This window comes from Colletotrichum aenigma (genome assembly GCF_013390185.1).
Source record: "Colletotrichum aenigma strain Cg56 chromosome Unknown KSG_Cg56_contig01, whole genome shotgun sequence".
Taxonomy (NCBI): Eukaryota; Fungi; Ascomycota; class Sordariomycetes; order Glomerellales; family Glomerellaceae; genus Colletotrichum; species Colletotrichum aenigma.
This window is the reverse complement of record NW_023500907.1, coordinates 4,013,792-4,029,464: the sequence shown is the minus strand read 5'-3', so window position 1 is coordinate 4,029,464 and position 15,673 is coordinate 4,013,792. Positions and strand designations below refer to the sequence as shown.

Genomic DNA, 15,673 nt, shown 5'->3' with positions numbered 1-15,673 from the left:
GGGCCGTTCGTTGGTCGTGATCCTGGAGCATGAATGACAGCAGCTGCCCTCGTCTGCGCCGCTGCGCACTGCACACTCACTTGCCGAAGAACGATCAGTTACACGGTCGTACGGGAATGACTGCGCACCGAGAAGATCGTCGTGATGCGGCATCCCAATCTAATTCAGACGATGGATGCCGCTGTCGATCTGGCTGCACGGATCAGGACAGTCGATGGCATCCACCCACGAGCCAGACGCCACCAAACCCCTCCATGGAAACCCAGCCCTTGCGCTTTAAGGCAGTTGCCTCCTTGCGGTCTCAGGCCCTCGAGCTCCGAACTTCCTGTTGCAGGTCGGGACCGCCCTGGAAGATTCGGCAGTGGACCCGCGGGCTTTTGTCTTCCAATCCCCAGGCCGTCGGATGTCCTTTTTCCTTCATGCAAGGAACCCGTCCGCAGAGAAGGCGCTTTCAAAGGCCCCCGGTCCGGCACGAAAGCTGGCGTCGTTCCGGATGACCTGCTACACAACCTGGGGGTGTGCGGTCACTGGATCTGACCGACGTCGACGTCAGTCAAGGGCTTCACCCCGCCGCTCATTGGCCTTTTCGTCTCCTTAGCGGCCACTGCTGTGTGTCTACATCACTCATTGGGGATGCGTTGGTCAATATCTGGCAAATTCGGGCTACGGCCCGGTTCAATTGAAGGCCGGAGGAGGTGTGTAGGTGGGCCGGATCCTCCGTGTTGATTAAGCAATCCTTGGCAGCGGTCGGAAGTCTGATGTCGCTGTCAGTCTGACAGACGAGGGCATCCACCCCTTGGGTCTAGACGACAAAGTTAGAATGAGGTCAGAGACGAGTCAACCGCGGCAGGGGTCCACCTTTGAAGGGGTTGTCGACGTCCAACGCCATGTTGGGCAGTTCGAACCAGGCCAGTCAATGCCGCATTGCAGGAAGCCTTGCAATGTGATGATTATGCGGTGAATAGGTCGGTGTATTGGGGCTTGGAAGCGCGGGGTTGGGGTATGTTGATACTGTCGACGTTGAGATGACTTGCAGTTGGTTGGCGCTGCGCCCATTAGCGGCGATTGCATACCCCAATGTCTTGGATCGTATCGCACGTTCTGAGGGAGTTGAGTCAAGTACGTGCCTCAGAGTCTTGAAGCGGCCAGTAAAGTCTTTGCCTAGTATTCTTCGGGAAGGCTTGCTCTGCTATCATTCACCTCGTGGCCGTTCCCATCACAGGCTCGCTACTCCAGCCGTTCTCCCTCAGCACCCGCATCGTCCTTGCCTGGGTCAGATATCAAATGCACTTGGCTGCAGTTTATCGTGCAGCAGGGAAGGACGAAGACATCGGCTCGCATTTCCCTTTACCACTCGTGACAGGGTTCAGACGGCACGGCAGGAGCGGGAAGAGCAGGCATGAACAGAGACTACGGTAAGGTGCTCCGATCTCCACGAGGGAAAGAAGGCGCATAATGACAGGCAGGATCCAAGTCAACACCTGCCTTGGGTTCGCAATCCTCGGGTGGCTCTCGGAAGCGCCCGAGAACGAACGCCGTCCCTCGTTCGCGGTGTCAGATATAGTGAATGTCAGATGCCACCCACGGTTGTGCCAGCAGGACCATCGCGACTTGGGATCACGAATGAGACTTGGCACCAAGAGCAAGAATGAACTCTTTGACTTTCTGTTTGCAGTCAGGCAACCCACGAGAGGGCATCTTTGAACGTCTCCCGTGCGTCCGTGGGTTCTAGCTGCATAACAACGGCGGAAGCAGCAGTCTTCGCCGTTGCTCTAGAACCATGGTAGCATCGTCTTCCATGTTTCTCCGCCAATAGTCGCGAGAATAGCGGTACTTGGACGCCAGCAGATGCTTCAGGGCCGGCGAAAGCCTTCCCTTCTGGCTTACTGGCTCAACTGCCCGGTGCCAATTTCCCCTGAACCCGAGATTTACTGTTGCGTGATCTCAACCCACGCGAGCAACGCCTGCAGACCATAAGAGCAATGAAGGCAGCAGGATTCAAGGGCCAGCGGGAGAGGAACGCCGCTGCCGAACTTGATGAGACTTTTGTCATGCTCAGCAGCTACCTAGTACCCGACCCTTGCAATGTGTCTGATCAAGACACGATCCAACTCAGGAAGTCGACTACGTAGAGCACGTGAAGTTGGCAGTGAAATTAATCGTGTCATGCTCTTCCCAGAGACCTTGAAGCCTCTGACTTGAGCTCCTGCTGGAGAGACAGTACAGGGTCTTCCGCCGACTGAAGAACCAACGACAGCCAACAAGACGAGCCAACCGCCAGTATCATATCTGATCGTCATACGACTCGCCGAAATCTAGATTGGAAAAGATACGGCTAGACCAAAACACGGCATGAGCGATGTGGGGTTTGCTGTGAACCGCAAAGTCAGAACCATGGTTCAGTGAGGACATCACATTGATCTTCGGCGTAGCATTATAGCGAGTGCTCACGTCAATCTTAAGAGGGACGGGAAGCATTTTCCGTGATGTTGGGAGCACAGAGAGTGTTCTCCTCTCTATATTCCGCGTCTGGCTCAGCAATAGAGGAGTATGATGGAAACAAGGCGAGGAGGGAGTGCACGAAATCATACCAGAGCTCGTCTTCAACTCCGCACTGACAGCATTTGGCCACGCTCGAATTACGAGCCATGATGTCGTGGATATACATAGAGTATGAAACGGATACGCTCAACCTGCTGTGGTACATCAAGAAAGACACCACGGATGTTGCTTCTCTCAAGAAACTCCCATCCAAGAAGAGCTGGACCGATGTGGGCGCTTGAGAACGACGCCTCACACTCCACTGTGGGGACTTACTCCGCTGGCACCGCATGGCAAAAAACACGCGTGCCGCTCTTGGCAAGGGAAGGGAGGTCAACCGCCATCAAGTTACCTAGTGGAATAACAGTCTCGGTCGGGCGGCTGGCAAGCGTGCAACAGCCCATCTCCGCCTGTACGGCGTGCGTGACCAGAGGCCTCCTTTACAAAAGCCCCTGCTTCAAGGATCTGTTTTGGTACAGCAAAAGGCTCGCTTGTTCGGGGATTGTTCGTCTCACAGCGTATGTAAAGATCTCAAGCGATGTCCGAAGCTGAGCAACTGGCATCCCATGAACCCTGACGAAGGCTACCCTTGAGAGCTGGATTAGCACGTCAACGGTCTTGATTGCGGTAATGGGAAGGTGTATGTGCATAGAAGAGTGGTCTTCAAGCCGCCGTCTCCTTCTAGTCACTGCACCGTAGAACTCCCGAGATGGCAATGGTATGGGCTCTAATCAAGACGTCTTGAGCGCCAACTGCGAGTCAGCAGCGCCGATGAAATGTGACGCGGCGTGACAACTTTGGCACCAACTCAGTCCATAGAAGCCATCTGCTGTCTAACGGCGAGGCATTCTACCAAATGCCGGGCTGAATGGCTTTGTCTGTGCAGAGTAAGCATCATTCCCCATCATACATAGGCCGCATTTCCGGAAAGCCCCGAGATGTGATGCGAGACGTCAGTTGAAAAGCCCTTCACACCTCAGCTGGGTGACTGCAATCATTGATGTTAGCCCCGACCTGCCTACGGCGTTGACTTTGTCAGATCGTCAGTGATTTGACACAGTTACCTTGTAGACTTCCGTTCAGGGGCTTCGAGACGTTGGAGCTGCCCACGACAGAGGACGCTCCAGAAGAAGCAGTAGTTGTTGAACATTCGTGGGGCGACTAAGGCAAGTTAAAGGATAGAATTGGGATGGTCAAACGCCCTGAAAGCCAAGGGACGAGTTTGTGATAGCTTGGTTGATAGTTATGGAGAGAAAGTCCCAGTGAAGATCTGCCTCGCCCATCTAGACGGTCTACAGTCTCAGCCTGGAGGCCTAATCATAATGTGAGTGATGAGATGAACCGTGAGAAGAGAAAGGGGTCGGGCTGGGTTAGTATACATTGATGCTTAAGTCATACGCGAGACACTCAACGCCTGGCGAGAGGCTAAGGGGTAACCAAAATCCCATGGCTATGGAAACTCACCGCTCAGGGACACAGCGATTCAAAAAGCAGGGAGCTAGCTGTTCAAGTAAGTAGCGCTTCGGTGCCTAACCAGCCGGAGGTCAAAAAGCAGCGCATGCGGTGAAGATCAACCAAAACTCTCCTGTTCGCCCCCTGGCCCAGGCCCGGAAACCTATTCAGAAGACTACCTCGGTCTCCGAGGAGGAGTCGAATACACACGGAGAAGCGGCTCATACACTTCGGCCCAAGATTGACGGGCTGGCAGGGAAAGGGCCGGGTGTGTATTCGTTCGACGGGTACCCGGCGGGCGCGACCTGACCTAAGCAACCGGCGCCCAGCGGAGAAGTTCTCCTCGTGCGTGTCAGTTCGCCGGCATTTGAACTCTGAAAGGCTAATCTGGGCTGGTGGGCAGAGCGTCCGAACGGTGATTTTTGGATTTTTCCGTCGGAGGGGGTGGGGCACACGGAGCGAGCGGTGGTCTGGCCGGTGTGCAGGTCAGAGAGATCATGTGTAGGCGGAAATTACAGGAAATCTGCTTCTGCTATTGGAACTCGTAATCCGAGGGCTCGGTGACCGTTCCAATCGCATTCGTTACATTCAACTGCGCATATCCAACATGCGGATGACGATCACGTTCCGCACCACCGCCGACCGGCCGCGCCGCACACGGCCCCACATCTCCGGCCCTCATCCCGCAGCACGACCGGAAATATCATCCAATATCGGCATTCACATGAAACCAAGCCAGCGGTCCAAGCATCGAACGGAAACATTTGACGCAAGACACACAACCCGCGAGTAAGCATACAGACGAACCGTCTGCCCCCTCCCCAGTGAACTGCTGGCCCCCCGGCCTAGGCTGGTTCCGGCGCAGCGGCGCTGGCATCTGTCGATGGAAATGTCGTCCCACACTTGCTTTCTCCTGCATAGGGGACGCAGAGGGCAGACAAGACTGCATGTCCAACAGAGAAACCATCCCCCCACATTCCTCCCGCGGCCATATGCCAAAAGCTCGCAACCGTAGGAAAATCACTTCCATAACCGCGCCTGTGCAGCCCAAAGCAGACGTCTTACCTCGGGGCCCCTCCCCGCCCGACGACGTCACCACCACATAGAACGCAAGCAAACTTCCTCCGAACGCCTTCATCGTCCCCTCTCGCCGTTTCATCAACCACTTGTCATCTCTGGCCCCCAAGACGAAAAAAAAAGCGCGCACAAACCAGGCACTGTCCCTGTTGACGTGGTGCATCCCGTCCAGTCGGCCAACCGGGGCCGTCAGTAATCGAGCGGATGATGTGCCCAGATGGCTGGGATAGCAGCCGCATCTTACTTTGACCCGTCCGAGTCGTCCTTCATGCTCACCAGCGCGCCCTATGCGTGAGTCGCCGCTGCTCGCCCGCCCGGGAGTGTGCGCGCAATCGACGACGAGGGCAGCACACCATCATGGACTGGGAGATACCGACGCCTTGGCTTGACACATTGCGATCGAACGGCAGCCACTGACAAGAGATCCGTGTCCGTGCTGCGCCGTGCTTATCGCGGGGACCTTATCCGAGCGACGTGCACGCATACAGACCGCATACGTAGTACGTAACTCGCTTTCGCGAGTAAGCGGGTTGAGACGGTAGAGTTCACACTAGTCGCTGTGGTTGGACACTCAAAACTATGTTAATGACTGGAAAATCGGCTTTTCAATGGACTACCTATCTAGCCCTGGTATCATCTAAACTCCGACCAAAGGGATGTATGTACAGAAGTGTGAAAGTGCTGTGCCATACTCCGCGCTGGATCAGGCTTTGCTCATTAATGGTGAAGAAGAAAAGTGTAGAACCGAAAGACATCCGCTCTGGTGTCTGTGATACCCGAAAAGCATGTACGCCGTCTAGCCGTGAACAACGATGAATTTCAAAGTCGGCGATAGAATTCAAACGCTCATCCACCTCTTTAAAGCGCAAACATGACGGCAGCAAAGGCCGCGACAATCAGCGAGACGGAGACTCCGCTGGTCGAGGCAGCGCCGGGGAACGGGACCGTGGTGGCCGTGTTGCTGGGCTGCGCGGTGGGAGTGGGCATCACACCGGTTCCGGCGGCGGAGGAGGTGCAGTTGCTGGGGGTGCTGCCGCTGTCCGGCTTGGAGATGAGCTTGAAGTTGGCACAGCTGATGCGGGTCTTGTTGGCGAAGTGGAAGACGAAGCTGCGGTTGCCGAAGAAGGAGCCAGGACCCTCGACGACGGACAGGTACGGGTCGACGTAGGTCTTTTCGTAGCCGTCGACGCCAACGGCGCCGTGCTTGCCGCTCAAGTCGCCCGTCTGGCACGTCTCGGGCTTGCTGGAGTCGCAGGGCGTGGCCTCGCCGCGGATGAAGGGGTCCTGGTGCGCGAGGGTCTTGGTGCAGTTGCCGTCCGCGGGGACGGGGTCGACGTGGATATGGTAGGCTGTATACGTTAGATATGATATGACGAGATGGAGAATGTGAACTCACGGAAGGGACCGCCCTCCTTGGGAAGGTTGGAGAAGTTGACCTTGAACTGGACGCCCTTTCCGTCGGGGGCCGACATGGCGACGATCGAGCCCTTCACGTTGCCCTCCAATGAGCCCTTGAAGAACGGCTGCTCAGGGAGCACAGCCTCGTAAACGTAGCCAGCGGGGTTGCTGACGACAGTGGCATCACCAAGTTCCTGTGAGCAATGTCAGTATCGATGAGCAAGGAAAGGGCAATGCAGAGCATACGCCTGTGGTTTGAGCGGCAACGTGGCCAACAGCCGCGGCTGCAATGACGGAGACGATAGACTGAGCGCGCATTTTGACCTCGTGATGTCTTTGAGTGGTGATAAACAGACTGATGCGGTTGGAATGCAAAATCGGTGTTGATCAAGGGCGGGCTTGTGAGGTGAGCACCGAGAGCAAAGAGCAGAACGGGAGGGGCTGAGTGGTTCTTAAGAAGCAGGGACCGCTGGCACGTCTTGACGAAAACGGAAGTGAGTAGTCGAAAGTGTGGAAAGAGCGGAGGTTGAAGACAGAACTCTAATAGAGGGATCTGCACGAGATGTTGAGCGGCGACTCTTATATGGCCCACACGGCGAGATGTGATGAGGATGGGATTGGCAAAAGGCGTAATATCCCCAGGCTCCCTTGGCACATATGTATGTCAAAGGCAGGGTCGAGAGACACCCTAGCCTGTCCTGCACCACCTCAGGTCTAATCAAAGAAGGGAACGGGAGCCAGAGAAGCAGCCAGAACAACATCGGATGCCATGATCCATCGTGTGTACGACTGGGGCCTAGGGCGAAATGGACGGCACCTAGCCGTCGGCGCGTCCAGGCGAGGAAGCACCGTCTCTCGCAAGGGTACGTATCTTGGCCAGTCTCCAGGGGTTGCCCTTGTGCGCATCCTGTGCGACGGGAGAAGAGATGATGGAGGGGAGGGAAGGCAGAAAGGGTCGACAGGGGAGGGGACGCAAAGAAAAGGTTCGAAGGGGGCGGGGAGTCTGCCGTTGGCGTTGGCGTAGGTGTAAGTGCAAGGTTACTGCGGCACGGCTCACTCACGGCCTCGACGCCCAATGAAGGGAACGGATAAATCGGTTCTGTGTCGACCTGCATGCTGCTGCTGCGGTAAGGCCAAGAGACCAACCTCGGGGGCCATGGGCTGTCCAGATGCAACGGCGAGAGGAGGAAACGCACAGAAGACGCCGAAATCTGCCAGACACGCAACTAAATCTGGCAGACGGAGCGGAAGCACACACACACTTGTGTTGGAGATCTTTTACCAAAGGGAACGGGCGAAGTAACTGGGACAGGGTTATTCGTTGGTCCTCAGTCACTAGACCAGACCCCAGTATTCGCAGAATGTCGGTTGGAGCCTTTGACAAAAAAAACAAACAGACGGCTGGTAGTGTCTGACTTTGTTTCTCGTACCTGGCTTAGCACCGCGCTACGCAGAAACCTGTCCCTGTCCCTGCCAATCGAAATAAGCTAGTGGGCATCATAGAAACATGCCAGCATGGGGCAGGTCTCGGAGTTTAGAGTCAGCACGCAGCAGCAGGCACTGCAGACGAGATGCGATGCGCGCCCCCAGAGCCACAGAGCCACAGAGCCCCAGAACATGCAGATAGTCGCCAAAGAGAACAAGGCTGGCGAGTCAATCGCCCAAGAGGGGACACAGGAAAGACGCCAGGATGCCGCGGCATGCAGCGCTGCTGTGTCAAAAAAGAAGGTAGACCAAACAAACAGCCCAGACTGGCTGCAGTGGTGACTGCCAACCTCTCCAGATGATGACTGCATGCGGAGTGAGTGATTCTCCAGCCTCTCCTCTTCTTTGCCAGAGGTTTCCTCGATTCGCAGGTCCCGTTCGTCGACGTCAGCTTCGGAAGAAAAGGCAATGGCAGGAATGTCGGCTTGGTCGCTTAGGCGCCGTGGCCGCATTGGCGTGTGATGGATAGAGGGCCCTGGTTGGTTGGTGGTGATTGTGAGTTGGACGCCCAACGAGGAACCCGTGGAATGGGAGTCGAGATTAGAGTACGAGTGGAGCCGCCGTGGGATCCCGGGGCCTCGCTACCCTCGCTGCCCTACCTTACGTAGGTAGGTAGGTCACCTTAGGGGCCGCCGTCCGCTTGCGCCCTGAGGTGACCCCCCTGAATTACTTTACCTTGGGTAGTGTTGACAGCGCCCCTCTGCGTGCGCCTGGCCTGCTGGGTTACCCTAGTGCCAGCTGGTTCACGGCCGGGCCAACCGCCCCCAGACCCCAGGGCCACGAGCAAAAGGGCCCCCAAGAACACCCACGAGTGTCCTGACGAAAACATGGTGAACAAACTCACGGAAGAGGACCAACGGCCCAACGCATCCGAGCACATTGCCTCGCTCGCTCGGATCCGTCTTGTCATCTTCCTCCCAGCACACCAATCCCCCCTATGGCGCGTTTTGAATGACAACGTCTTTCTGCAAGGTCCCGTATTCATCTGGCTCCTTGCAGCTTACAGGGGCACTCGGGACCCATGAACCCGGCCACCCACGGCAGCAGCGAAGAAACGGTGGTACGGACGATGGGTTGCGGTAAATCTGGTCCATGGTTGACGCTGGGACACAGACGTTCGCCGCTTTTCCGATCTCCTCGCCAGAGAGAGGCTTCTTTTTCTTTTTCACTGTTTCAGGGCGTTCCCTTGTAGTCGGGGTCTGCGCTTGAGTCGGTCAACGGAACTCTCGCCGGTGATATCCGGACTGTCGTCGGGTCTATTCTTCATGCTGGGTGCCGTTGTTCCCAAGTTTGTTGACATCTCATCTAAGACGGCAAGGAGCACCAGGACACACACGAGATTGAGGTTCGTCGGTAGGCGGCGTGGAACTGCTGTCATGTCCTGTCCTTGTCGTCATGGACTCTCATGACCTGTTCGTCAGTTCGCCTACAGCAAACCCAAAACATCCATCATGGCTGAACCCCAACAACAAACACGCCTTTAATATCCAGCCATTTTTAGCTGACGTTGTGCCAGTGTCACCCACAAAGACGGCACTGCCCTCGTTTTGTTTCTCCGGATTCGCAGGCACGTGTGGCACCTTGCCAATGTTTCCCAATATCGCATGTCGCATCCTAATTGTCGATGGCTCACCCAACCTGTGGCCCCCTGCCGCGCCCCATTGGCTAGCTGGTCGGCAACCAAAGACTGCCATTCCGAACCGATTGGCAGCGTTGCTAGCGCTGACCAGCTGGACACCTTTTCCAGATCGCCTCCAACTGTTCCCTTCGGTTGATAGGGCTCCCACCCCTGACGCCTGGGCTTCTGTCATCACTTGTAACATGCATTTACACTTTCGCCCCCAACATGGCTTTCTTCATAGGCAGCTGCGGTCAGAAAAGTGAATGGTGCCAACCAACGGAGGATCGGCAGAGTGGTTGCAGATGGGCAACTCCTGGCAATGTTTCAGTTTCAGAGCATTCTCCCCCGCTGGCAAACACTCTGGCAAACACACACACAAGTTCCAACCAAGTCCTGTTGGACCTCTCGGTTGCGCGAATAGGAGAAGTCAAATCTCGACTAGATGTGTTCTCGAAATGTCCAATCTCCACGGGGCGAATCCTTCATCCCAAGTCTGAACGTGAGCATGGCGTCTTTCATTATGCGCGAGTGATGGCCATCATCTGGTGAGTGCTCGGGGACAGTATGCCATCACCGCCGTCAGAACGTCGTCCTACCGTCGCAACGAACGAGTTGTGCGGCTCATCCTGGGGTCGCAATGGTCTCTTTCCCGTTTGGGCAGCTCGTGTGCAGAGTTCGAGATGCAAGCTCTGTGGGCAGAGGACTTTGCAGAGTGCCAGTCGTTTCAAGAGAAAAACGTATGACTGATGCCCTAAGTCTGTTTTCGTGCACCGTTAGACATGTCAGCGACCCTTTTGGGTCAGATCGCAGTTTCGATATGCCCGAGCGACGAACACTTGGACGACGCTGCCGACTGGCAGGCTTATCCCAGAAGAGCAACGCGCTCGCCCTACGAAGCGCTGCTGTCAATGCTGTCGAGCCTGCCAGCACTGGACGGTCGCGCCTTGGCATTCGATCTTCTTTCCTTTCGACGAACCGTCTTTCGAACATGTCATTCGTGCAGCAGTTGGGGCCGCTGACAAGATGCGCCAGCACCCAGATCGGCACCGTTCGCTGGCGTCAGGTGAGGGACGGCCGTTCCAGCTCGGATAGCCCTGCGGGCCCGAGTTTGGTGCGCGGGACATGTCGTGTAGTTGCCCACCGTAGACTTCTGATCCGTGGACATGAGCCTCCAAAGACTGGCAGCGATCCGCTACTCCGGCTCGATTTGACTTCGGCTCCGTGAAGAGGAGCGTTTCAGGCCTTGGTGCCGACGTAGTCGAAACCATTGGTCAATGGGAGATGCGTGAGCCGGAGGGTCTCTTCTGTGATGCAGCCATCAGACGTGTCCGGGCTTCGCCTGAGATGGCGCCATTGTTAGAGAGCCTCGCAACCTTCGGCCGACCCGCGGACCCGGGCAGCACGGCGGGCTCGCGGACAGAACCGACGCCGTCGAAAGCCTGGGAAGCTCCGCATCAACTGAGACCACTTGCCGGAGGTATTTGATGAGCAGAATCGCGCCAGAACAGAGAGATCAGCGGTGACAAGACTCTTGTGAACCTGCTGGTTTGATCGAATCCTGCAATGAAGATCTATTCGGCGCCGAGCCCTGCAACATGCAAAGCAGTATGGATTTCGGATTGAAATGCAGGACAGAGGTCCGGGCGAGCTCACGATGATTGATACGGGAAGAGTGGATCCATCCAGCGGAGGAAACCAGCCCCGTCCCGACATGTGGCTGGAGCTCGATGTGTGGCTGATGCTGGTCCGCGACGCCTGGGAAGTCAGGCAAGATCATTGGACGTCACCGCGGCCAAGGTGGAGCCTCGCGAGCCAGGAGCAACAGCACCGACGACCGCATCGGCTTCATCATCGACAACGTAACGCATCACGCCCGGCATATCAAGGTTCTCGACAAATCCGCACCGTGCCCATCGACCCCGAACCGAGGAGGACATTTCCCAGCAACACACTGCAATCATGAAGCCCGTCGTTGGTGCTGGCGCCGCATGGCAATGGTACGTGTGTCCCTTTGGACAACCTGCGCCCTGGAGATATCGCGACGGCTAACTGTTTGACCACTCCAGCACCGTCATTTCCGTCTTCGGTATCGTCATCCTCGGTATCCTGAGCATTCTGTTCGCCAAGAACCACCCCGAACTCGTCGGAGGAAAGGAGGACCCTGAGAACGGCGGCGCCGTCGCTGGCACCCTCTTCGTTGCTGTCCTTGTCTACATTGTACGTCGCGTCCCGGCATCCACTGCATTAAACAAGACGCATCATCGATCGTTTACTGACTCTGGGACTTCACGCAGGGCTTCTTCATCTTCTGCGGCATCCAGGGCATGCTCCACATCCGGGAGAATCGACGAGGAGCGATCGCGTTGTAGTGATATGATACAGGAAGGAGAGCAGCGTACGGCATCAAAAGACATCACGGTTTTCAGGCGTTCGGCATCATTTTGGAATTATCTTTGCGCCGCGGGCCTGAGGCTCGCGTTCGATCACGAGGGGGAGCATCTTTGGTGAGGTCCGGTCATACGGTCCGCCCGGCGGATATGGAGGGCATCGCTTCGTCGAGAGGAGGGACAGGCCCCGATGTACGAAAGGATTGGTAGAGGCTCTGTTTGAGTCATGCACATAATAAGCAAGCACGAATTGTCCACAACTGCTGCGGATAGTGAGTCCTGACGCGACTGTGATATTGAGGGCTGATATAGTGGTTTCACGGTACAAAACAACAACAGGCAGGTCAAGGGCAACTTGATGCTTCAGCAGCACCGAGATAAGCGGTGAGGGACGTTCCTGCTCTGCTGGCCCGGACCTTGTGCTGACTGGGTCGTTGCCACCGTACAAAGTCTTGGCATCCTGTTATCTCGCGACATGATCGAACAACAGTCTGCCGGTCCACGACTTACCACCATAACCACTGAAGAACTCGGGATACCATCTTCGTTCGGTCAACCACAAAGACTTGGCCAGCAGTAGGGCCTGGACCATCAGCAAGGCCTGGGGCAACATGGCCTCGGTCAACAACATGGCCTCGGTCAACAACAAGGTCTGAGACGACAATAAGATCTGGGTCAGCAGCAGTGGCTTGGTCAGCAGTAGCAGCAGCACCAGCAACACCAATATCAGCATCATCAACAGCACCAGCAGCAAAACCTGGGCTAGCAGAGCCTTGGCCAGCAGACCCTTGACCAGCAAGGGTTGAGGCAACAGTCCATGGTCACAAATCCACAATGCTAGCAATCAGACAAAGTACAGGATGTGTTCATGCTTTGGTATTCCTACTTAAGCGTCCTCGACTACAAATCTCATATTCAAGTTGGCCGCCTCGCCCTCTGGGTCTTCTTCGAAAGCGAAGCCATTTCCAAGGCCCCAGATGGCGACTTCTTTAATCTTCTTCAAGCCAAGCTCCTTCTTATGCTGGATAAGCATCCAAGACGTCGCACTACCCCATACGGTTCCGAGGATGGCTTGACCCTCTGGAGTATCCATGCCAAATACTGCTTTGTCGGCGTAGCTGGGCACCTTGTTGTACTTGGTTGCCTTCAAAGCCTCTACAACGATGTCGTACGTTTTCTGGTTGGTGCAGTGGGATACAAAGATGAGTTTGAGGGTGTTGGGTTGAATGTTCTTCGCCTTGCAGGCGTCGATCCACTGGAAGAAGGCGACATCCGACATTGTGTCCAAGTCGGGGACGTCACCCAGTCCCCAATCGCTCTTCCTAAAACTAGGGCTGTAGTCTTCATCGAAGATGAAGGCACCAGAGGCCGGAACAAGCACGTTGGAATAGGAAGCCATCGTGGGCTGAGCAAACGGGGTCAGCAGCGGATTCTCAGATAAGCATGTAAGCGTCCCTCACCTTCTTGCCCTGACCGAACTCTCTGTCGTGTCTGTAGTAGTACTCGCCCGCTTCTGTCTCATCTACCGGATGGTCCTTGTCCGCAAACGCGTTGTCGAGGTTGTTGTCATAGCCGGGCGTCTTGTCGATCGAAAGACCCATGTTGGCGAAGGCTGGATCCGTCACCGCGCCGAACGGTGCCTCGACATCGCCGCTATCCTGCTCAAAGGGATACCAAAAGATATATCTAGTCCAACCGTTCGCTTTCAGCACGCTCGGGTCCTGATATGGACTCGCCACGGAAGCCCCGCCATTGTACTCGGCCGCCTTCGCATCGTCGAGGGGGAACAAATCATTCAAGTACTGTCCCTTCTGCACACGGCCATCGTAGTCCTGGGCGAACGTGGGGAACTGGGTTCTGGCTCGCTTGGTGACGACGACCTTGTCGCGGGGTGTGGGCGAAGCGTTGATTAGGAGTATGTGAAGCAGAAACCACAAAAACAATGAGCGGACGCTCCCCGAACCAAAAGAGTGAATAGCGTTAGCCATGATGTCGCAGGAGACACTGCTAACAACTGGTGAAATGAGCGATGGGAGCTAGAAAGAGCGTGTGTGGTTGTCACGAAAACATGCATGCGCCATCGCGGCACCGGCAGATCTAGTCTTAAGTAAAAAACGTCAAAAGCGAACCCGAAAGAGAACTGAGTTAATCTATTTAATCAGAAGAGACGTCATTCTGGTTCATGGACAATGGTCCTCCTGTTGCAGGGGTTTATTTCATAGAGAGTCAAGAGCGCATGAGTAGGAATATGAATGTGCAACTCTAAATTGATTATCTGGGGTTGGCGACTCATGTCTGCTTATTTTTGGACTCCCGACAACGCTGCGGTGACGCCGAGCTTGGCAATCTTTTCAGGGCGCTTGAGTTAACACGGCCAGCTGGAAGACTGGTCGATCATATTAATTGTCAAGTGCAAATGTGTATCAGACTTTTATTTTCAAAAGGGGGGCAACAACCTCCATCAGGGCGGCAGAGGTGGCTTGACATGAGCGGGATGCTTAATGCGAAACACCACCAAACTGCGATCGGACGAACCGATTCTGTCTTGCCAGTTACTGGCACGGGGGCGCCGCCGATGCTTCCCTGCTCAAGAACCCCATAATCTGGTCGATTCTGCTGTGTGTTTCTTTCTGAGTTGAGGGATCACTTGCCTTATCGTCAACAGAACATTCGCTTCCAGCACGATGTCGGCCCAAGTCTTTTTCACTTTCCCATATTCAATTCAGCATGCCAAGGAACTCCATTTGTGTGTGGTAACCGTTGCATTCCATCCCGATCTCTCGCATTATCTGCTGGATTCTCTGGGGAAATTGGACTGATGAGGAGTCGACAACATTGCCTCTTCGTTCTGTTGCATCATACCACAATGCCTTAGATGTCACTCTGGCTGTCAACTGGATTGGCCATCTACAGGTAGGCTGAACTGACACGCCAGGTTGTCCAAGCAGGCCACGGTTGATCTATTAGGGTATAGTCGCGACCCTAACTTCGAGTAAACCTGTTTCCCAGTGTTGTTCGTGGTTCATGATGACACCGAAAACCCAAACAGTTGGCGTTTGTTACAATTACTGTGAGCTGGAAGCAGTTGATTCACGGCAACTTATGGTCTGATCGCTACTGTTGAGAAAACTAGAAGAGATAGAGGTAGTGTAAGTCTGATGTAAAGGAAGACATTCGCGATTACACCTAACCGCTGTAGACGGCGTCTCTCTTCGCCCTGTGAAATAAAGCTGCTGTGGCTTGATCCATGGGTGGACTCGGAGCACAGCGGATTCAATTCTGCCACTCTTTAATCCAGGGATTTTCCACTTGAACTAATAGTAAGACAATTCTGGAACTTTGAAGACCAAGTAAGCGTACCGTTACTTCTAAAATACTTTATTTTAACCTGCGTGTTCCGTTCAGAGGAGGGGGTTGTGCTGTGTGGCTCATGGCTACGTGGCTAAGCGTCGGCATTGATACCGTAGGCTTACGAAGGTGGGACAGTGCTACAGTGTACACAGGTAGGTCCCTCCTCCCCACATACCCCGACCCCCACTGACAATGGATGATTTACATGCTGCCATGTACACACGTACGTCTGCACACACTTCCATACAACCTGATACCCGCATACGGCGACACGCGCGGCAGACTCAGGCTTTGCAACTTGGCCGAGACGCGATTGTTAGCTGACACTTGAGGATTTCATCCATGAATCTATTGCAGCAGG

At 55.2% G+C, this 15,673-nt stretch overlaps 3 protein-coding genes across 3 annotated transcripts; 1 reads left to right on the top strand and 2 right to left on the bottom strand.

The window, feature by feature from the left end:
* Positions 1-5,928: 5,928 nt before the first annotated feature.
* Positions 5,929-6,786, bottom strand: CGCA056_v001060 (Cell surface Cu-only superoxide dismutase; the record flags this gene model as incomplete). Its single annotated transcript, XM_037316321.1, has 3 exons — positions 5,929-6,419; positions 6,467-6,662; positions 6,715-6,786. The coding sequence occupies 3 exons, from the start codon at positions 6,784-6,786 to the stop codon at positions 5,929-5,931; spliced, it is 759 nt and encodes a 252-aa protein (XP_037186005.1).
* A 4,747-nt stretch (positions 6,787-11,533) lies between these two features.
* Positions 11,534-11,943, top strand: CGCA056_v001059 (Uncharacterized protein; the record flags this gene model as incomplete). Its single annotated transcript, XM_037316320.1, has 3 exons — positions 11,534-11,571; positions 11,641-11,791; positions 11,869-11,943. The coding sequence occupies 3 exons, from the start codon at positions 11,534-11,536 to the stop codon at positions 11,941-11,943; spliced, it is 264 nt and encodes an 87-aa protein (XP_037184872.1).
* A 904-nt stretch (positions 11,944-12,847) lies between these two features.
* Positions 12,848-13,949, bottom strand: CGCA056_v001058 (uncharacterized protein; the record flags this gene model as incomplete). The annotated part of the gene is made up of 2 exons (XM_037316319.1): positions 12,848-13,366; positions 13,422-13,949. The coding sequence occupies 2 exons, from the start codon at positions 13,947-13,949 to the stop codon at positions 12,848-12,850; spliced, it is 1,047 nt and encodes a 348-aa protein (XP_037184873.1).
* Between the last annotated feature and the right edge of the window lie 1,724 nt (positions 13,950-15,673).